General features: G+C 44.7%; 1 protein-coding gene across 1 annotated transcript in view; it reads left to right on the top strand.

Moving 5' to 3' along the window:
• Positions 1-7,273: 7,273 nt before the first annotated feature.
• The window catches only part of RTN1 (reticulon 1), a 285,610-nt gene continuing 269,353 nt past the window's right edge, over positions 7,274-23,530 (top strand). The window contains exon 1 of the mRNA XM_053601606.1: positions 7,274-7,724. Within this exon, the coding sequence (XP_053457581.1) occupies positions 7,484-7,724 (241 nt within the window). The 5' untranslated portion in view covers positions 7,274-7,483. The remainder of the gene's footprint in view (positions 7,725-23,530) is intronic.

Here is a 23,530-nt window from a genome sequence, read left to right as displayed (position 1 = left end):
TATCATATTGAATGGAGTTAAATTGGAATCATTTCCACTCAGATCAGGAACCAGACAAGGCTGCCCATTGTCTCCATTGCTTTTCAACATTGTAATGGAAGTTTTAGCCACCGCAATTAGGGAAGAAAAGGCGATCAAGGGTATCCATATAGGGTCAGAAGAGATCAAACTCTCGCTCTTCGCAGATGATATGATTGTGTATCTGGAAAACACTAGGGACTCTACTACAAAACTCCTAGAAGTGATCAAGGAATACAGCAGCGTCTCAGGTTACAAAATCAACATTCATAAATCGGTAGCCTTTATATACACCAACAACAGTCAAATTGAAAAAGCAGTTAAGGACTCTATCCCATTCACAGTAGTGCCAAAGAAGATGAAATATTTGGGAATTTACCTAACAAAAGACGTGAAAGATCTCTATAAAGAGAACTATGAAACTCTAAGAAAAGAAATAGCTGAAAATGTTAACAAATGGAAAAACATACCATGCTCATGGCTAGGAAGAATCAACATTATCAAAATGTCCATACTACCCAAAGCAATATATACTTTCAACGCACTCCCTATTAAAGCTCCACTGTCATATTTTAAAGATCTTGAAAAAACATTACTTCGTTTTATATGGAATCAGAAAAAACCTCGAATAGCCAAGACATTACTCAGAAATAAAAACAAAACAGGAGGAATCACACTACCAGACCTCAGACTTTACTACAAATCGATAGTGATCAAAACAGCATGGTATTGGCACAAAAACAGAGAAGTAGATATCTGGAATAGAATAGAGAACCAAGAGATGAATCCAGCTACTTACCGCTATTTGATTTTTGACAAGCCAATTAAAAACATTCAGTGGGGAAAAGATTCCCTATTTAACAAATGGTGCTGGGTGAACTGGCTGGCAACCTGCAGAAGACTGAAATTGGACCCACACCTTTCACCATTAACTAAGATAGACTCTCATTGGATTAAAGATTTAAACTTAAGACATGAAACTATAAAAATACTAGAGGAGAATGCAGGGAAAACCCTTGAAGAAATTGGTCTGGGTGAGTATTTCATGAGGAGAACCCCCCGGGCAATTGAAGCAGCTTCAAAAATACACTACTGGGACTTGATCAAACTAAAAAGCTTCTGCACAGCTAAGAACACAGTAAGCAGAGCAAGCAGACAGCCCTCAGAATGGGAGAAGATATTTGCAGGGTATAACTCTGACAAAGGTTTAATAACCAGAATCCACAGAGAACTCAAACGCATCAGCAAGAAAAAAACAAGGGATCCCATCGCAGGCTGGGCAAGGGATTTGAAGAGAAACTTCTCTGAAGAAGACAGGCGCACGGCCTTCAGACATATGAAAAAATGCTCATCATCTTTAATCATCAGAGAAATGCAAATCAAAACTACTTTGAGATATCATCTAACTCCAATGAGACTAGCCTATATCACAAAATCTCAAGACCAGAGATGTTGGCGTGGATGCGGAGAAAAGGGAACACTTCTGCACTGCTGGTGGGAATGCAAATTAATACATTCCTTTTGGAGGGATATATGGAGAACACTCAGAGATCTAAAAATAGATCTGCCATTCAATCCTGTAATTCCTCTGCTGGGCATATACCCAGAAGACCAAAAATCACAACATAACAAAGATATTTGTACCAGAATGTTTATTGCAGCCCAATTCATAATTGCTAAGTCATGGAAAAAGCCGAAGTGCCCATCGATCCACGAATGGATTAATAAATTGTGGTATATGTATACCATGGAATACTATGCAGCCTTAAAGAAAGATGGAGACTTTACCTCTTTCATGTTTACATGGATGGAGCTGGAACATATTCTTCTTAGTAAAGTATCCCAAGAATGGAAGAAAAAATACCCAATGTACACAGCCCTACTATGAAACTAATTTGGGACTCTCACATGAAAGCTATAACCCAGCTACAACTTAACAATAGGGGGAAGTGGGAAAGGGGGGGTGGGTAGAGGGAGGGGAATCGGTGGGATCACACCTGTGGTGCATATTACAGGGGTATTTGCGAAACTTGGTAAATGTAGAATATAAATGTTTTGGCACAGTAACTGAGATAACGCCGGAAAGGCTATGTTAACCACTGGGATAAAAATGTGTCAAATGGTTTATGAAGTGAGTGTATGATGCCCCATAATCATATCATTGTATACACTTATGATTTAATAAAAAAATAAAAATAAAAAAAAAAATAAAAGCAGAGAGAGAGAGAAGGAGGGAGGGGGTGGGGCCTTGGTGTGTGCCACACCTTCTGGGGGCAAGACATGATTGCAAGAGGGACTTTACCTAACAAATGCAATTAGTGTAATCTGGCTTATTGTACCCTCAATGAATCCCCAACAATTAAAAAAAAAAAAAGAATATACAATGGTCAATAAGCACATGAAAAGAGAAAAGCTGCTCAACATCATCAGCTATCAGGCAAAAGCAAATCAAAACAATATGATACCTCTTCCCCCCTCAAGATGATTGTGATTAAAAAAAAAAAAAAGGCAGAAAGTCACAGGTGCTGGAAAGGATGTAGAAAAACAGGAACCCTCTTACCCTACCAGTGGGATTTTTTTTTTTTTTTTTTTGTGGTTTTTGGCCAGGGCTGGTTTTGAACCTGCCACCTCTGGCATATGGGACCAGCTCCCTACTCCTTGAGCCACGGGCACCACCCCAGTGGGATTTTTAAATGGTGTAGTCGATTCGGAAAATAGTCTGGCACTTCCTCAACAGTTAAACACAGTCTCCTATGACCCAGCAATTCTAGCCCTAGGTGTATGCCCAAGAGAAACAAAAGCAAGCTCACACAAAGTCATAAATAGAAACATTCATAATATCATTATTTGTAATAGCCCTAAGCGGGAATTCAACTTACAGATCTCCTAATTCTCCTAACAGGAATTTTTGCCCCCAATTAAAAAACATCTTTTCAATTTTACTTAGAGGTACAAATTTGGCAAAAAAAAAGAAAGAAAGAAAAAAAAGAAGACACTAGGTTCAGTGAAAAGTGACTGCCTCTCCTCTTCCCATCTTACTGGAAGACAGTTTAAGCATCTATGCTTTAGCTCCTCAGATGGCAGAGTAAGTAACAGCAGCCTTTCCCCATGGACAGCAGGAGGCTGGTGTGTTTTGTATGAGTTATGTGGCATTTGTGAGTGCTATAGGGATGTCCTGGAGAAAACACAGCTGTCTGGTGCACCATAATGTAGCCTCTATAAATTAGTTTCAATTTGAATACTCTTTCACTGCAGTAGGAGATGGAGGGCTGTTTTTCCTATCAACTTCAAGAGCTTCCACATATTTTGTAAAAAGGTGAAAACTATGTTGCAAAATGATCTGGATGCTACATAGACAAATTAAGCCCAGAACCAACCCGCACACACACACAATGATTCAGAGAAATTGGAGGCACCAGAGTCAGTTTCCTCTGGAGTCAAACTCTTATCTTGCTAAGTCAATGAAAGTTCTAATAAGTCAGTGGGGCTTACAATCCACAGCTGTATTCTGCCCTAAAACATATTCAAAAGTAGGGCCTGTCTTGGTTGCTGATAAGCTGAAATATAAGCCAGAGAAGGCAAAAACGTGGCATGTGTTTCTTGCCTCTTTCACTTGCCTGAATGTGGCTTATTGCTTATCCTAAACACTCCCATGAAATCTGGATAGGGTCCTCACAGCCCTCTAAATATTACTAACCTGTCAATGAACCCTATTTGCCCTTTATAGACATAGGTTATTCCAAGTTGAAGTGTGCGTGTGCGCACAGTACATTTTTGACTCAAAGACTTAAAAAAAACCCTCAGAGTATATTTGTATGTATATAAAGTTTATGTTTTGAAAATAGGAATTGTAAGAGGAAACAGCCTAATAGTCGCTCAGTATAAGGAAGCATTCTTCATCTAATTTGCTTTAAGTTTCTGAAATAGTTACCTTTGACTCTGTGGTCTATACAAATATGAATACCCAAGCAGAGGTTTTTAGCAGTAGGCACCATTTCCTGGAAATAATTTGGCATGTGCTATTATCATCTTAATTAATGGCATACTTTACATATGTCAACCTGTTTAGTGCTCCACTAACACCTATGCATAACATACTATTAAAATCTACAGATTACTGGTGAGGAATCTGAGATGCAGAGGTATTAAGTAACCATAATATCAAGGCTGTAAAGAATTTCATCTTGGTTAAAATGTGTCACTAGTGGTCCTCTTCCTGCACCTCCCTGTACCACCATCTTCTCCATGTTGTAAGTTTGGTGTAAGTTAAAAAGCTAGTGTTAAATAAATGCTCCTCCCCATATTCCTTCTTTTGAACCGATGGACAAAACTTCTTTTCCAAAAACAAAAGCTGAAGAGAAAACCTGACAGTTCCTTTGTCTCAACTCATCTTGCTAAGAATCCTTTGAAAGTGACAACCCTGGATTCTGTGTCTCAAACACATTTTAGAGCAATTCATAACTTAGAGCAATTAGGCAAGTCCTGGAATTACAATGCTGGCTGTGTGTTATGGCTGTAAATCTTCAAATTAGACAAGTTTGTCAGTGGAGAGGGATGTAGATGTAAAATGAATAATACTAATAAACATGGGTCCTTTGAAACCATAACCTATACCTTAACATTTCTTTTTCTGAATTGATGATTTGTGTATATCCCAAAGTGGAATCTAATAAATAAATATGGTTATGAAAATTGCTGACATTGAAACATGCGCCTCTTTTTATCCAAGTAAATTAAAATAATTTAGCAAAATGGAACTGTTAATTTCTTTTAACGAGTAAAATCTAACTATACTTAGTTGGCTATTTCCTCCACACATTGTCAATGATAGTATTGAACAGTATTTGATGATAGATGGAACGTAAGTAGAATTGTGTCCCCAAACTTTGTTTAATCACAAGGATGTGAAGAGGCTTGCACAGTCATTCCAGGTTTTCAACGACAATTTGCCTTTGTGTTTCTCTGAGAAACAAAACAACATACACCATATTATTTTGTGTGTAATGCTCTTACTATTAACAGTTCTTAAATTATCAGTGCCCATCAATACCCACTTAATATATATAACCCATATTAACCCATATTATATTAGAGTTTTCTATGTCCCTGGCCTGTTATCAGTAATAAAACTGTGAGAAATTCCCATCTGGTATTTCTGATGCCTTAGGGCATCCTAAACAATAGATTTGAAAGAGGCTCACAAGTGTTCCCTGATTACAAGAAAAGATTAACCTTCCTGAAGACAGCAGTGGAATAAACTTCTCATCTTAAAGCAGGCCCTTGTTTTCCCTGGGAAATATTTTTAAAAACCACAATGATCCATGATAACCAGGAATTTTGTTGTTCCTGTTGGAGGGGTGATTTGTTTATAGCATTATGGAGACAGAATTGACATAAGTAAATTGCACATGTTTACACTGAACACTTTGATGAGTTCTGACAAATGTGTACAGCTGCGAAGCCATCATCACAACCAAAATAATGAACGTGTCCATCATAGCTGATAGTTCTCGAATATATCAATAATGTAAAAAATTGGTGACTTTCAGATCTCTGGGGGTTATTTGGCTTTAGGAAACCATGTTTTTTTGTTTTTTGAGACAGTCTCACTCAGACTACCCAGGCTAGAATGCCTTGGCCTCACAGTTCACAGCAACCGGAAACTCCTGGACTCAAGCAACTCTCTTGCCTGAGCCTCCGGACTAGTGGAGACTACAGGTATGCACCACCATGTTTTATTTTAATTTTTCTATGTTTTATTTTTATTTTATTCCTATTATTTTTGAGACAGAGTCTCACTATGTCACCCTGGGTAGAGTACCGTGGCATCACAGCTCACAGCAACCTCAAACTCTTGGGCTTAAGCGATTCTCTTGCCTCAGCTGGGACTACAGGCGCCCACCACAGGCTATTTTTTGGTTGCAGTTGTCATTGTTGTTTTAGCAGACCCTGGCCGGTATGTGGCCGGTGCTCTACTTACTGAGCTAGGGAAGCCGAGCCCAGTTTTTTTAATTTTAGTGAGGATAGGGTCTCGCTCTTGCTCAGGCTCAAACTCCCGAGCTCAAGCAATCCACTGTCGTCAGCCTTCCAAAGGCTAGGATTACAGGTGTGAGCCACCATGCCCCGCCAGGAAACCACATTTACTGTTTATTTAGCAAACACATTTTCTCTCATTTGTTGTACTAGCAGAACAAAAGACTGGGCATAATCTGGGTTTTAACATTTTTGAGAAGTACCTGAATGGTGCTGAAGTTGGCCTGTGAATACACAAACGGGCAGGTTCTGAAATCCTCGATATGCACCCTGTGGCTTCGAGGCCCACAGAGTCCCCCAAGTGCGCTGCGCCACCCACACACCTTTTCTAGAGAAGCGAAAGCAGATAAGCCTGTTCCTCCACCCTGCACGTGGTACTTAATCTTTGCTTTTCAAAGCACATCATTTTGTAAGCAATTTAGAAACCAATAAGGCGCAAAGTTTCTTTGAAGAGATGGGTCTACATATAAGAATAACACACAAGGCAAGTCCCCTCTCTCCTCTGAGTTTTGGTTTATTTGTTAACTATCTTCCATCTTATCAGAGGAACTGTAAAGAAAAAAAAAAGCAGCTTCCAGAAATGTCCAGCTTCTCAGAATAGACTCGCGGACAGCGCAAGACGCGCACCGCTTTGGCTCAGGGTTCCAGGGAGACGTCTCCGCCACAGTCCGCCTGCCTGTTGCCATCTAGTTGCCCTCGGGGTGGTCGCGATGCGCTCTGCCCTAGTCCACTGTTCACCGCCCCATTCTGGAAACAGCGGTTTACGGACGCAGGACTTAACCTCGGGGTCGCAGGTTCCAGCGTCTCCCTCTGCCGCCCACACCCCGTCGCCACCCCCTCCGCGCTGATCCTGGGCACTCTCACGACTGTGGCCCTGAGGTCTCCAGCTTTCTTTGCCTTGGAACCCAGGACGCCAGTTCGCGCTTAACTTCTTGAGCTGGGAAGGGACCTGCCTACTCAGTGAGGTTGCAGCCGGGGGGCTGTTTCTACCTGCTGATCTTCCCTTTTAATTTCTCCCCAAACGAGGGGAAAATTCAAGTGGGTTTGGCACATCCCCTAATCCCGGCCTGCCATTCGCAGGTCGGGCGGGGGCTGACGCGCGCGCGGAGGCCCGGACCAGGCAGGCCATTTCCACCTGCGTAACAGCAGGCTGGGCGCAGCGGGGCGGCGGCGGCGGCGGCGGCGGCGCCTGGCGAGGGAGGAGGAGCGCGGGCCGCGGCCGGGAGGACGGGAGGGCGGAGGAGGAGCCGGGGCGCGCAGAACGGCGGGCGGCGGCTCGGCCCGAGTTGCAGCAGCGGCGGCGGCGCGGAGACACCGCAGCCTCCCCGAGCCCGGGTGCCGGCGGGGACAGCAGCAGCAAAGCGGCCGCCCCCGCAGCCCGCGCGCCCCAGCGCAGCCCAGCCGCCGTCGCCGCGCCGGAGAACTGCCAGCCATGGCCGCGCCGCCGGATCCGCAAGACGAGCTGCTGCCGCGGGCCAGCCCCGGGTCCCCGTGGTCTAGGGACCTGGGGGAGGGCGAGGACGAAGCGGTGACGCCGACCGGGGCCAAGCCGGCGCCGCAGGCTGGGGAGCCGGGCCGGGGGTTGGGCGCCGGGGCCCGGGAAGCGGCGCCGCGGGAACTGGGCTCGGGCCCCGCCCGGCCGCCGCCCGTTTCCTTGGAAACCGCATCCACAGGTAAGGCCGGGGCTGCTGACCCGAAAATGGGGTTGGGGCCCCGCGCCCCAGTCGGGCCCCGCGTGCTCGGCTCTGTGCGCCGCCCTCGCTCTCCCCACATTGAGCTCCAGCCTCACCCCCGCTCTGCCGCGGACGACTGGCAATATTCTCGGACTTGGGAAAAAAAACAACAACAACAGCAATTTAATTTGTGGAAGGGTTCAGAAGCCAAAATGCTATTGATCTTTTTATTATTTCGGCTTTAAACATTGTCCTTATCGGCGAGCCACTGTATTCTGGCTGCTGGTGCGCCGAGGAACAAGTTTCTTCCTCCTGTAGGGGGTTGGGGCTCTAGGGCCGTTTGACAGGTTGTGATGATTTTGGGGGGCGTGTTTGCGCGTAGCTTGCAACCCAGCGACTGGAGACGATGGCAACAAAGGGGCAGGCAGGCCAACATCCCTAGACCCCGCTAGGTCCAGGGCAGAGAAGTGACTTTAACTCTACTTTGTCCTTTCCCTCCACGAGTCGCCACACCCTACACCCTCCCCTGCTTCACTGCCCCCTCTGTGCAGAAAACAAATCCGGAGAGCGCGTGCCTCGCTGGAGGTCAGGGTGGCCACAGGGTGGGGCGCCGTGGCTGCCCCCGCCCAGAACCTTTCCTTCCCTGATGCTCGGATGCCCCCTCATGCCCGGAGCATTGACACTGGGAAACCCGAAGTGCAGGGGACCTGGCTGCGGGGTGGAGGGCTTGGGTGGTGGTGAGCGGACGCGGCCCAGTTTGCCAGCAGTCTGGACCCGCCCAGGCGTTTGGAAATTGCCCTGGGTTTGGCCTTCCTGGGCCTGACGCCCCCTTGGAGTCGCCGCGCACAGCTGCCGGCGGGAGCCTGCAGACCCGGCGCATCCCGCGGAAGGATGCAAAAAGGCGCGCTTTGGGGAGGGGCTGCCGGCCTGCTTAGCGTTGTTTCCAGGGAGAAGGGAGGAGTGTGTGGTGCTGTGCTGTTCCCCAGGAAAGCTTTGCTGCAGCGGAGTGGGAGATGTGTAGTTTGGGCAATGTAGGCTAGAAGGCCTGGGCTAGTGGGTGCCCACGGGGAGGAGGGTGGGGCTGGCGTATGTGCGCTCGGAACCGGATGGGGGAACCCCCTTCGTTAGCCACCGCTTCCTTAAGGTTTTCCTGGCGTGCTATAGGTAATCTTAACTCCGCCTTAGTACAAAAGATCTGAGCTCGGGGAAGGTTTGGGAAGTACGTTTAATAATATTTGACAGTATTCTGAAGGGAAGAGAAAAAGTGGAAACCATATACAAACAAAACAAGAAGAAAGAAAAGTGGGCAAACAAAAAAAAAGACTCAAAATCCAAAAACCCCATTTGTCCTATATTAGTTGTATCTCTGGGGACGAGGGAGAATTAGCCTCTTGTGGAACTTCTGTATCCTGATGAAGACAAAACAAGTCTTTCTTGCTGAAAAAAAAAGGGAGGGGGGCGAATGATAATAGACAAAGGGGGGTGGCTTTTGTCATTACTGTTGAGGGTAGCTCATAGTTCAGAGCCTTCCTCCACTGTCATTAAAGTACTTTTTTTTTTTTTTAATAAACATTGCCTGCTGCCCATCTGTGTCGCCAGGGTTAAGTGAACTAGGAAAAGGAAGCTGAGTGTCTAGACCTGTTTAGTAGCATACCATCCACTAAAATGAGTAATTTATAGAAAATGCTTGGAATATGTATTTATGGAGTAGAGTGTGATACTTTGACATATGTCTGCATTGTAGAATGATTGAATCAAGCTAATTAGCAAATCCATTACCTCACATACTTGTGTGTGTGGTGGAACATTTAAAATTTAAACTTTTAAAATCTACTTGTTTAGCAATTTTGCAATATACCGTTCATTGTTAGATGGTGGTGATGACTGTGGTGAATAATAAAGGCTTTACCATTTTTAGCATTATTATTACAAAAATATTTTGCATTTGTGAATGTGTTAGGAGTTTTCTATGCTCCACAGAAAATACACTAATAAAACCAAACATGGTACTAAGTTTGGGTGGGAGGAGAAAGAAGGGAGATGGAAGGAACACATATTTTGCATATTTATACAGAATTTTTAAAACATTGCTGCTTGAAGGAAGTCCTTGTATACTTGTTTATTGGTTGATGTTTTAAATCAGTATGTTTCTTATTAAGTATACTTGGTGAGCTGATATAAGTGACTCAGATGCTAGAACTACATCTTTAAAAAATATCCCCCCCAATCTGGGCCAATTTCCTGTTATTTTGGCAGTTCCATCACTAGGAGCAAAGTCAGCAGGTGAAATCGACAACATCCAGAGGGTACCTGTTAAGCACACTACTTTGTAATTTTTATTTGCTTTTTTGAGGGTCCTACAAGCAGAATTTTTTTTTTTTTTCTCACAATGATGGAGACTCAGAACTCTAAGATCAAGACTTAGGAGCTGGCAGATTCCTGTCTAGAGTGGGTGTTTCCTGTCCTCACAGGGCAAAAGATTGCTATATTTTTATTGCATGAGGGAGGCTCTTTGGGATTTAACTCATGAAGTAACTTAGACTTCGAATGTCATTCACTGTAAACAGATTTTGTTTCTTTTTCAGATGGAATATTAAAGTGTAAGATATTGATGTTTAAAAAATGATTTTTTTTCTGAAAAACATTACCAGTCGTGCCATCTGGACAAAAATTCTGTTCTTAATTTTTATACATTGATAATAATTAAATTTCCCAAAGAAACATTTTTAAAGACATTTCTCAGTAATGTCCTGGAACGCATGTATGTTTAAATATCATTAAAGCCACACTATAAAGCTCTGTCAGTATTGTATTTCCAGTTATTCTCATTGCTTCTGTCCTTTTTGGGACATGGATATATTCTTAACTAAGAGCAACACTATCTCTTAAAACTATAATTTTTCATGTCCAAAATTGATAATGGCATGCAACATGATATCTGTTGCCAAGGGAACATCTACTATGCCTATAGGCTACAGCATGTTAGAGTTGCTAATCTGAAACAGTGTTATAATCTAACAACTTTATACAAAGGATGTTAAGAGCAACTGTGTTGCTTTATCATGATCAGTCATTTTATTCCTGGAAACTATTCAATAGCAGCATACAATAACAAAAGGATAGAAGAATGGCCCTTTGTTTAAAGAAAGAATTTAAAATAGAACATTTGAACAAAATGAAATGGTGAGAAGTTAACTCATTACCCACTTTGGAAATTAACTCACTGCTTCCTTCCTGGAAGGCAGGATGAATTGTCAGGAGACATCAATTCACTGTGATGTGCTTTGGTAATATTGACTTCTAGATAATTTGACTTAAATTTCTAGATAATTGCAAGTTTTTAAAAATTTATTTGGACCACAGTGCTCACAAATTTACATTTTTCAAGTGTGATGCTCCATTGGAAAACCTATTTTCCAGTCTATCATGATTTAAATAAATTCCGGTATGTTTCATATAACTTGTGTTTATTCTGTCTAATATAAGACATCTAGAGAATTATAACACACTACGAATCATCTGAAGCCTATTTGGAGGCTGGATGGGTTATGTTCACTTTTAGATGTGTTTGAAAGAACTGTGGATATTTTTTATTTGGGGTCATTTCTGGGTAATCCCCTTCACAGGGTGTAAATTTCAGTCTCGTGTTTTCCTTTACCTTTTGAGAAAGCTACAGTTCTATTGAAATGGAAAGGACCCCTACAGGTGGCTTTACAGTCTTTTAGAGCACGCACAAGAGAAATAAAAGTTTGGAAACATACTACAATTTATTTCTCCCAATACAGCTTCTAGATACAATCCATAACATTTCTGGCAGTAAGTAAAACATATGTCCTTTAATGTAGGGAATTCAAATTAGGTTACATTAAAATTAGAAACGCTTACATACTTTAAAAATATGTTTACTTCGTATAATAGATATATCATCCAGGCTTTCCGCATCAAAAATTCACCCTACTCATTGCCTCTTAAATATACTGACCCTTGGTGTTCTTGCCTCCATCTCTTTTCTAGGCCATCCATCTACTTGTGCTTTTGAGGGCTTGGGGGAAGAGTCATTGATTATCTTGCTCTTTTTATTATCTATATTAGGTAGCCAGGATTACAAAAATCTTTGCTGTTATCTGTAAAGATAGAAACCATTGCAGTTCAGTTCGGCTTAGTGGATATTTATGGACTGTCTCCTTTGTGTAAGGATCTGAGCTAAGCACAGGCCATGGCTTTCTAAAACACATGCACCTTCCTGGTTAACATTAGTATTTACTTTAACCGAACAGTTCCTTTTCCATCATTTTTCATTTTCTTTATTCTCAAGTCATGGCTGGAAGCTTGAATAGAAGGGCCTCATAATAATCTAACCCTAAGGGCTCAGGGCATGAGTTAGTTTTCTGAGTTCAACACAGGATAAATAAATATCAGCACAGCTTGTTCAAACCACATACGTGTGAAAAATAAAATCTCTTTTCTCTCCATCATCTGTCTCATTTCATGCTTCTTTGTAGAAATGCCTATGGCTAAGTATTACACCAAGATCTTCAAATCAATTATGATTTTATTTGAAAATTAAATTTAGTTGTGACTTGTGAGTTTTGAAAAGGGTACTAGAAAATGTAGAGGGCAGTGAAATTAAAAGACATTTTCAAGAGTCTAATAGATCCACACGGGAATGTTCTGCACTAAAGTCATCATGGAGAACATGGTCAAAAAGTGAAAGAAAAACAACCCTCAATATTATTAAACAAATAATGCCTGAGGGTAAAGAGAGTGGTAAGAAGAGCATGAACCAAACAGGCCCACTGTTTGTGGAAGGTGCTTCGTGGTAGTAGCTTGGAAATAGCTTCATGGAAATAGCTTTTGGGTTCATATTTAGTCTGTCTGATTTAAAATGGACAGTGATTCCTAAGTTGCAAAATCTAAAACACACGAAAAGAGAGAATTGAGCCCAGGATAAGTAAACATAAGGTAAAATCCTATATTACTACTTTGATGAGGTTAGTTCTTCAGATGCCACTGCTTTCCACCTAGGGGTATTGAATGACAGTGCCGAGCAGTTCTAAAGCCATATCCATCATCCTTTGAGAATAAGACTAATGCTGGAAAAGTTGAAATTGGTTAGTGAGTTTCAAAAAGGAGACGATTTGGAATGTAAATGTCTTAGCACACTAAGAAAATGCCAGGAAGGCTATGTTAACCAGTGTGATGAAAATGTGTCAAACGGTCTATGAAACCAGTGTATGGTGCCCCATGATCGCATTAATGTACACAGCTATGATTTAATAAAAAAAAAAGGAGAAGATGGCAGATTTTTAAAACTTTAATAAGCCAATATATTTGATGCTGGTTGCTGGTAGACTGTGAGAATGCCTTATTATGCATTATTTATACATGCTTAGGAAAGAATGGATATGTGGATCACCAGAAATTCCCACTGGTTTACTAAAAAATAATGCCTATATGACATCATTTTCTATTTTGCAGACTTTGAATTACCAACATACGAGCAGGACTTACTATGCCTAGGAACTCCAGAGAGCAGTCAAATTACATAAAGATGTTGAAAGCATGCTGTTTCATTTTGTAAACAGCACAAAGATGGAAAGAATGGTTGGGATGCTACGGGATAGCAGTGCTAGGAGAAAAAGCTTGTTTTCAAGTTTATTCAAAACCAACATGATAAATTATTTTGTTAAAATCATTTTTTCCCTAATTGTAAAAATTTGGGGTGGATAAGAAATAAAGGTAGAGTTTTTGACTTATCTCCCATCCAACCATTGACCCTCTCCAGATACAATCATTCTAATTAGTCTTAGCAAGATAGCATTGTTTAATTCACTTGTGATTATACTACTATTATTGAACCTTTGCTATGTGTCAGACATTGCCAAAGTACTTAGGATATAGTAAAGGACAGAGAAAATTCTGTCATCCATATATATGTATACATATCTTTTGTATATTTTATAGAAATTATAGACTATATATATATTCTGTTGGTGGGGCAGGGAGAGGAATAGAAGAAAAAGAACAGAAAATGCAGGCCAAGGGATAAGTACTATGGAAAAGGCTAAAACCAAGTAGTAAGAGGAAGAAGGATAGTGAAAGAGGCATCTTTAAAGCACAGTTTGAAGGAAGTGACAGGACGAGTCATTCACGTGCCTGGGAGATGGACATTTTGGGTAGAGAGAACAGCGATACAGAGGCCCTGGGTGTGTGTGTGTAGGGAGACGGTGATTTTGGGTAGAGGGAACAGCGATACAGAGGCCCTGGGTGTGTGTGTGTAGGGAGATGGTGATTTTGGGTAGAGGGAACAGCGATACAGTGGCCCTGGGTGTGTGTGTAGGGAGATGGACATTTTGGGTAGAGAGAACAGCGATACAGTGGCCCTGGGTGTGTGTGTAGGGAGACGGTGATTTTGGGTAGAGGGAACAGCGGGTCAGAGGCCCTGGGTGTGTGTGTGTACGGAGATGGTGATTTTGGGTAGAGGGAACAGCGGGTCAGAGGCCCTGGGTGTGTGTGTGTACGGAGATGGTGATTTTGGGTAGAGGGAACAGCGGGTACAGAGGCCCTGGGTGTGTGTGTAGGGAGATGGACATTCTGGGTAGAGAGAACAGCGATACAGTGGCCCTGGGTGTGTGTGTAGGGAGATGGTGATTTTGGGTAGAGGGAACAGCGGGTACAGAGGCCCTGGGTGTGTGTGTGTAGGGAGATGGTGATTTTGGGTAGAGGGAACAGCGGGTACAGAGGCCCTGGGTGTGTGTGTGTAGGGAGACGGTGATTTTGGGTAGAGGGAACAGCGGATACAGAGGCCCTGGGTGTGTGTGTAGGGAGATGGTGATTTTGGGTAGAGGGAACAGCGGGTACAGAGGCCCTGGGTGTGTGTGTGTAGGGAGATGGTGATTTTGGGTAGAGGGAACAGCGGGTACAGAGGCCCTGGGTGTGTGTGTAGGGAGATGGACATTCTGGGTAGAGAGAACAGCGATACAGTGGCCCTGGGTGTGTGTGTAGGGAGATGGTGATTTTGGGTAGAGGGAACAGCGGGTACAGAGGCCCTGGGTGTGTGTGTAGGGAGATGGTGATTTTGGGTAGAGGGAACAGCGGGTACAGAGGCCCTGGGTGTGTGTGTGTAGGAAGATGGTCATTTTGGGTAGAGGGAACAGCGATACAGTGGCCCTGGGTGTGTGTGTGTAGGGAGATGGTGATTTTGGATAGAGGGAACAGCGGGTACAGAGGCCCTGGGTGTGTGTGTAGGGAGATGGTCATTTTGGGTAGAGGGAACAGCGGGTACAGAGGCCCTGGGTGTGTGTGTAGGGAGATGGTCCTTTTGGGTAGAGGGAACAGCGGGTACAGAGGCCCTGGGTGTGTGTGTAGGGAGATGGTCATTTTGGGTAGATGGAACAGCGGGTACAGAGGCCCTGGGTGTGTGTAGGGAGATGGTCATTTTGGGTAGGGAAAACAGCGGGTACAGAGGCCCTGGGTGTGTGTGTGTAGGGAGATGGTGATTTTGGATAGAGGGAACAGCGGGTACAGAGGCCCTGGGTGTGTGTGTAGGGAGATGGTCATTTTGGGTAGAGGGAACAGCGGGTACAGAGGCCCTGGGTGTGTGTGTAGGGAGATGGTCCTTTTGGGTAGAGGGAACAGCGGGTACAGAGGCCCTGGGTGTGTGTGTAGGGAGATGGTCATTTTGGGTAGATGGAACAGCGGGTACAGAGGCCCTGGGTGTGTGTAGGGAGATGGTCATTTTGGGTAGGGAAAACAGCGGGTACAGAGGCCCTGGGTGTGTGTGTGGGGAGATAGTCATTTTGGGTAGAGGGAACAGCGATACAGAGGCCCTGGGTGTGTGTGTAGGGAGATGGTCATTTTGGGTAGAGGGAACAGCGGGTACAGAGGCCCTGGGTGTGTGTGTGTAGGGAGATGGTCATTTTGGGTAGAGGGAACAGCGGGTACAGAGGCCCTGGGTGTGTGTGTAGGGAGATGGTCCTTTTGGGTAGAGGGAACAGCGGGTACAGAGGCCCTGGGTGTGTGTGTAGGGAGATGGTCATTTTGGGTAGATGGAACAGCGGGTACAGAGGCCCTGGGTGTGTGTAGGGAGATGGTCATTTTGGGTAGGGAAAACAGCGGGTACAGAGGCCCTGGGTGTGTGTGTGTAGGGAGATGGTGATTTTGGATAGAGGGAACAGCGGGTACAGAGGCCCTGGGTGTGTGTGTAGGGAGATGGTCATTTTGGGTAGAGGGAACAGCGGGTACAGAGGCCCTGGGTGTGTGTGTAGGGAGATGGTCCTTTTGGGTAGAGGGAACAGCGGGTACAGAGGCCCTGGGTGTGTGTGTAGGGAGATGGTCATTTTGGGTAGATGGAACAGCGGGTACAGAGGCCCTGGGTGTGTGTAGGGAGATGGTCATTTTGGGTAGGGAAAACAGCGGGTACAGAGGCCCTGGGTGTGTGTGTGGGGAGATAGTCATTTTGGGTAGAGGGAACAGCGATACAGAGGCCCTGGGTGTGTGTGTAGGGAGATGGTCATTTTGGGTAGAGGGAACAGCGGGTACAGAGGCCCTGGGTGTGTGTGTGTAGGGAGATGGTCATTTTGGGTAGAGGGAACAGCGATACAGAGGCCCTGGGTGTGTGTGTAGGGAGATGGTCATTTTGGGTAGAGGGAACAGCGATACAGTGGCCCTGGGTGTGTGTGTGTATGGAGATGGTCATTATGGGTAGAGGGAACAGCGATACAGAGGCCCTAGGTGTGTGTGTAGGGAGATGGTGATTTTGGGTAGTGGAAACAGCGGGTACAGAGGCCCTGGGTGTGTGTGTAGGGAGATGGTCATTTTGGATAGAGGGAACAGAACAGCGATACAGTGGCCCTGGGTGTGTGTGTAGGGAGATGGTCATTTGGGGTAGAGGGAACAGCGATACAGTGGCCCTGGGTGTGTGTGTGTAGGGAGATGGTGATTTTGGGTAGAGGGAATAGCGGGTACAGAGGCCCTGGGTGTGTGTGTAGGGAGATGGTCATTTTGGGTAGAGGGAACAGCGATACAGAGGCCCTGGGTGTGTGTGTGTAGGGAGATGGTCATTTTGGTTAGAGGGAACAGTGGATACAGAGGCCCTGGGTGTGTGTGTGTAGGGAGATGGTCATTTTGGGTAGAGAGAACAGCGGAGACAGAAGCCCTGGGTGTGTGTGTGTAGGGAGATGGTCATTTGGGTAGGGAAGACAGCGGATACAGAAGCCCTGGGTGTGTGTGTGTAGGGAGATTGTCATTTTGGGTAGAGAGAACAGCGGATACAGAGGCTCTGGGTGCGTGTGTGTAGGGACATGGTCATTTTTGGTAGAGGGAACAGCAATACAGAGGCCCTGGGTGTGTGTGTGTCGGGCGATGGTCATTTTGGGTAGAGAGAACAGTGGATACAGAGGCCCTGGGTTTGTGTGTGTAGGCAGATGGTCATTTTGGGTAGAGGGAACAGTGGATACAGAGGCCCTGGGTTTGTGTGTGTAGGCAGATGGTCATTTTGGGTAGGGAGAACAGTGGATACAGAAGCCCTGGGTGTGTGTGTGTAGGGAGATGGTCATTTTGGGTAGAGAGAACAGTGGATACAGAAGCCCTGGGTGTGTGTGTGTAGGGAGATGGTCATTTTGGGTAGAGAGAACAGTGGATACAGAAGCCCTGGGTGTGTGTGTGTAGGGAGATGGTCATTTTGGGTAGAGAGAACAGTGGATACAGAAGCCCTGGGTGTGTGTGTGTTGGGACATGGTCATTTTGGTAGAGGGAACAGCGGATACAGAGGCCCAGGGTTTGTGTGTTTAGGCAGATGGTCATTTTGGGTAGAGAGAACAGCGGATACAGAGGCTCTGGGTACGTGTGTGTAGGGACATGGTCATTTTTGGTAGAGGGAACAGCAATACAGAGGTCCTGGGTGTGTGTGTGTAGGGCGATGGTCATTTTGGGTAGAGGGAACAGTGGATACAGAGGTCCTGGGTTTGTGTGTGTAGGCAGATGGTCATTTTGGGTAGAGAGAACAGTGGATACAGAAGCCCTGGGTTTGTGTGTGTAGGGAGATGGCCATTTTGGGTAGAGGGAACAGCGGATACAGAGTCCCTGGGTGTTTGTGTGTAGGGAGATGGTCATTTTGGGTAGAGGGAACAGCGGATACAGAGGCCCTGGGTGTGTGTGTAGGGAGATGGCCATTTTGGGTAGAGGGAACAGCGGCTACAGAGTCCCTGGGTGTGTGTGTGTAGGGAGAAGGTCATTTTGGGTAGAGAGAACAGTGGATACAGAGGCTCTGGGTGTGTGTGTGTAGGGAGATGGTCAGTTTGGGTAGAGAGAACAGTGGATACAGAGTCCCTGGGTGTGTGTGTGTAGGGAGATTGTCAGTTTGGGTAGAGAGAACAGCGGATACAGAGGCCCTGGGTGTGTGTGTAGGGAGATGGCCATTTTGGGTAGAGGGCACAGCGGATACAGAGTCCCTGGGTGTGTGTGTGTAGGGAGAAGGTCATTTTGGGTAGAGAGAACAGTGGATACAGAGGCTCTGGGTTTGTGTGTGTGTAGGGAGATGGCCATTTTGGGTAGAGGGAACAGCGGATACAGAGGCCCTGGGTGTGTGTGTGTAGGGAGAAGGTCATTTTGGGTAGAGAGAACAGTGGATACAGAGGCTCTGGGTGTGTGTGTGTAGGGAGATGGTCAGTTTGGGTAGAGAGAACAGTGGGTACAGAGTCCCTGGGTGTGTGTGTGTAGGCAGATGGTCATTTTGGGTAGAGAGAACAGTGGATACAGAGGCTCTGGGTGTGCTTAGAGAGATGGTCAGTTTGGGTAGAGAGAATAGTGGATACAGAGGCTCTGGGTGTGTGTGTGTAGGGAGATGGTCGGTTTGGGTAGAGAGAACAGTGGATACAGAGGCCCTGGGTGTGTGTGTGTAGGGAGATGGTCATTTTGGGTAGGGAGAACAGTGGATACAGAGGCTCTGGGTGTGTGTGTGTAGGCAGATGGCCATTTTGGGTAGAGAGAACAGCGGATACAGAGGCCCTGGCTTTGTGTGTAGGGAGATGGCCATTTTGGGTAGAGGGAACAGCGGATACAGAGTCCCTGGGTGTGTGTTTGTAGGGAGAAGGTCATTTTGGGTAGAGAGAACAGTGGATACAGAGGCTCTGTGTGTGTGTGTGTAGGGAGATGGTCAGTTTGGGTAGAGAGAACAGTGGATACAGAGTCCCTGGGTGTGTGTGTGTAGGGAGATGGTCATTTTTGGTAGAGAGAACAGTGGATACAGAGGCTCTGGGTGTGTGTGCTTAGAGAGATGGTCAGTTTGGGTAGAGAGAACAGTGGATACACAGGCTCTGGGTGTGTGTGTGTAGGGAGATGGTCAGTTTGGGTAGAGAGAACAGTGGATACAGAGTCCCTGGGTGTGTGTTTGTAGGGAGATGGTCATTTTGGGTAGAGAGAACAGTGGATACAGAGGCCCTGGGTTTGTGTGTGTAGGCAGATGGCCATTTTGGGTAGAGGGAACAGCGGATACAGAGGCCCTGGGTTTGTGTGTGTAGGCAGATGGTCATTTTGGGTAGAGGGAACAGTGGATACAGAGGCCCTGGGTGTGTGTGTAGGGAGATGGTCATTTTGGGTAGAGAACAGCGGATTCAGAGCTGTGGGTATGAGTATAGGGAGCACATTCAAGGAGCAGCAGGAGGGACAGTGATGTGTAGGCAAGGGAGAATGTCGGAGATGAGCCAGTGGTCAAAGGTAAAGGGCAACAGGTGGATTGGGTCGTTTTGGGCCTTGTAACAGCTCTGATTATTGCCCTGAATGCGATGGGAGTCGTGTCGGAGTGGGGTTTGTATAGAAGGAGCTCGTTTAGAGTTAAGTTTTAATTTAAATTTAATGGATCACTGTGGTCACTGTATTCAGAACCTAACATGGGTGGGAGTGGTGGGTGTGAAGCAAGAATGATCCACTCTGGGTGACTGAAATAATCTGAGCAAGAGATCAGGGTGGCTTCATCGGAGTGCCAGCTTTGGACCATGTGAAAAGTGGTTGGATTCTAGATATACATAGTGTGAGGTCAAACAGTTAAGTTTGTGAGCTTGTCCTAGAAAAATACATACCTCACTGCTGAATATCACTATAGTCACCTTGGATGTACTCCCCTGGCCATCTGGTGACCATACTGATATTCAGCAATGAGATATATGGTACTTTTTGTAGGATGAGATCACAAACTTAACTTTCAGAACTTGTATGATGATAGCTCAGATTGCCATTCCAAAAGAGAGTTCCAAAATTGCTTTGAGGGGCAGAGTAGGCACTGGTGTGGATGCATAGCTTTCCAAGGGGAGTGCTTGGAAGGTGACCATAGTGATACTCAGCAATGAGTTACGTAGGACTTTTACTAGGATGAGCTCAACTTAATGGTCTGACCTCATATTTTGAACTTAAAGTGAGCAGTATGTCCTAATGAATCATGTAGGAGGTGTGCGAGAAAAGACTCGAGGATTACATCACAATTTTTGATCTGAGCAAATACAAGCATGGAGTCACTATTAGATGTGATTGGGAAAACTTCAGAAAGGGGAGGTTTTGAAGACAAACCAGGAGTTTGGTTTCACAATGTTAATTTAAAAATGCTGTTTAGGGAGGCACCTGTGGCTCAAAGGAGTAGGGCGCTGGCGCCATATCCTGAAGGTGGCAGGTTCAAACCCAGCCCTGGCCAAAAACTGCAAAAAAAAAAAAAAAAAAAAATTAAAAAAAATTAAATAAATAAAATAAAAAAATAAAAATGCTGTTTGATGTCCAAGTGGACATATCAGTAGGCAGAGTAGCCTGGGGTGGGGGGTGATCTGGGCTGGGCACATACATTTGGGAATTGTTGGTTTGGAGGTGACATCCCCAAGAGAGTGGTTGTTGGCAGTGAAGAAGGACTCCAGTGTGCGAGTTCTGGCCCTGGAAACTGAGTAAAAGTGGGTAATGAGGTAGGAGAACTGGAGGAATGGGACCCCAGCAGGGAGGAGGAACGCATGTCAAGGGTAACTGCCCGATTGGCAAATGCTGCTTGTAGGTAGATGGGGACTGAGAATCAACCATTGGATTTGACAGTGAGGGAGTCGTTTGAGGTGTTGGGAAAAATCTTGATTGAAGTGGCTTTTAGAGAACATGAGAGGGGAGAAAATAAGAGGTGGTATCTATAGATATGACTCTAGAGGAATTTTGCTATGAAGGAAACCAAAGAACATTGGAGAAAACTATATAGGGTACACATATTAGGATGGAAAGAAGGGAACGTCTTACTGTTGTTATTATACTATGGGGAAGATTAAAGGATAATTTCAGGATGATGGAAATGATTCAGTAGACAGGGAAAGACTGATGGTGCAGGAAAGAGAGGGGTCCTTTCGTGCAACTGTGTCTCTGAGTAAGTGAGGGGAACAGACCCAGTGCACAGTGCAGGGTTGACCTGAGAGCGATGAGGACCGTTTGTGGCTATAACTGGAGGAAAGATTGAGAAGAGGGCACATGTGGGCGTGGGTGGAGCTGAGGGCAGGTGCACCGACTGCCTCTGTGTTGTCAGTGGAACAGGAAGCAGGATGACATCAGAGTGAAGGCAGGAGCAGAGCTGTCACAGTTTCAGAAGAGGGGAGAAGGTATAAAATTGTCAGCTAGGAGAATGGGAGAGTGGTAGGACTAGGGGAAATTGTAGGAATACTGAGCATCACTTGGAGATGGTGGCCATGAGCTTAAAGTGAAGCTAATCACCATGTATGTTGGGTTGTTTTTCTTTTTTTTCCAGTGAACCTGGCAGGAAAAGAGGGGGAATGGATTAGAGGAGATCCAGGAAGCACAGCAGAAACAGATGCTGATCGACACCTTTAGAAAAAGGCATAATGGCCTGGGCTGCTGACCTAGGGTTGTAGGGAGAAGGAAGAAAGAACAGTGGTCTATAAAATTATAAATGCAAAATCCTGGCTGGCTATAGGTTCTGCAGACTCCATTTAATATGTATAAAATGGAGGGGATGCAACTTAAAATAGTCCCTGGTAGGGGTTGGGAATTTTGAGTGTTGTAATTAACTAAATGTGAGCTAAGAGTATGGTGAAGTTACCAAAATATCTTCTGGAACTCAGATAGAAAGTCTCAGGTGTGCAGCCCACGAGGTAACAGCTCCCTTAGATTCTGTTCTGGGCAGGCCAGATTGGCGTCTTGTTCTAGCCGTGGCTGCTGTGCTTTACAGACATTAATGAGCTATAACATGGGGACAGATGGGCGATTGGGAGGCTTTTGGAAAACATGGCATTTGAGATAGGCAAAGAAATTAAGGACTTTTAGCCAGAAGAAAAGAATTAAAGGAGAGCTGTAAGTTAAAATACGAGGAGAACTTTCATGAAGCGAAGGAGGGAGGCTGGTCTCGGGGGATTTCCCAGGGCAGAATTGGGACTAGTGAATTGGAGGAGCAGATTTGTGCCTCATGAAGGAGACTGTTCTAAGAATTAGAACTAATCAGAAAAGAGATAGATGATCTCCCAGTTATTCCTGTTCAAGAAAAAGTGCGGTTGCTGTTGTAATGGGATGTAACAAGTTCTTTGCATCTTCTTAAAAGAGAACAGTGCCCCTAACTTACACTGTCACCATTTCGTTATTATTTAGTATTTTACATTGGGGTTACTGACATAATTATGCTTCTCAAAAGTAAACAACACACTATTGAAACTGGAAACAGTGTCTCTCACAAAAACCCCAGTTAACTTCCAATTGACTACTTAAAATGCACTCTTCACGAAATTTGGCATTTAAAAAATCCTTCTGTAGTTCTCCATTGTCAAGAAAACTTTACACTGTAATATACTGATTTTTTAAGAACTCCATAATTTCATCCAGTCTTGGGTTATTAACCTAAATATGAAGCATATTATCTTCAAAAATCTCTTATTATTTTTTTATCCTGAACTATTTCTTCATGTCGTACTACTGAATCAAGTACTATGACTATTCCAAATATTCTAAAATGTTTTGGAGTTCATTAAATTATTCTAAAACCACCATATGATTTTTCCTTATTCCTCTGCCTCATTATCTGTTTATTTACAGCAGTTATTTGTTAGAGAGCCATGTTTGTTGAATCACCTAACGAATGACATTTTTTAGCTGGAACAGTTTGCTTTCTGATTTCCAGTCCAACCCCCAATGGATTTTCTAGTTCATCTACTGTGTGAGATTCTTATAAGACCAAATTCTTGCTTCCTGCAGGTACAAAATTTGTTGAATATTTCGTATCTTTCAAAATTTCCAGAATTTTGTTTTATGCATAGCGAATTTTCTTTCATTTTTAAAAACAATTCTTGGACACTAGAAAATTGTATTTGAGTTACTGCGGATCTAGTTGACAGGCCTGAGAATAAAAACCAAGGTCACCCTTCCTTTGGCATGAATTTTTCAACTTGCCCTGAAAAAACCAGGGCTTCTCGGAATGTTTTTGTAAGCTCCCTGCTCTAAGATCACATGGGGTCCTACCTGGACCTCGAACTGGAAAACAAGCCTGCTAAATGTGTGTTCAAGCTTTAAGAAGCACCAGTTTATTGCGTTGCCGCCTTATACTTGGTGTTTTGCTAGAAGATGGGGGTGCATAGGAGTGTGAGCTAAGCTCCCTTTCCTCATTTCCTCCTGAGCTTATTACTGTCCAGGTGGGAGTGTGGCTGACTCACCCACTATAAAGGTGAATGAGTCAGGTCTGTGTGCAGCCCAGTGACTGGATGGATCATACAGCCTGCATGTGCAAGAGGAATTTAACGGTTGTATGGGTTCCAAAGTACCCAGTCTCTTGAAAAGAGGTGGAAGGTGGAGTA

The sequence above is a fragment of the Nycticebus coucang genome, chromosome 9, assembly GCF_027406575.1.
Source record: "Nycticebus coucang isolate mNycCou1 chromosome 9, mNycCou1.pri, whole genome shotgun sequence".
In the NCBI taxonomy this organism is placed as follows: Eukaryota; Metazoa; Chordata; class Mammalia; order Primates; family Lorisidae; genus Nycticebus; species Nycticebus coucang.
The sequence above is the reverse complement of the archived record's forward strand: the minus strand, read 5'-3'. Positions and strand labels throughout refer to the sequence as shown.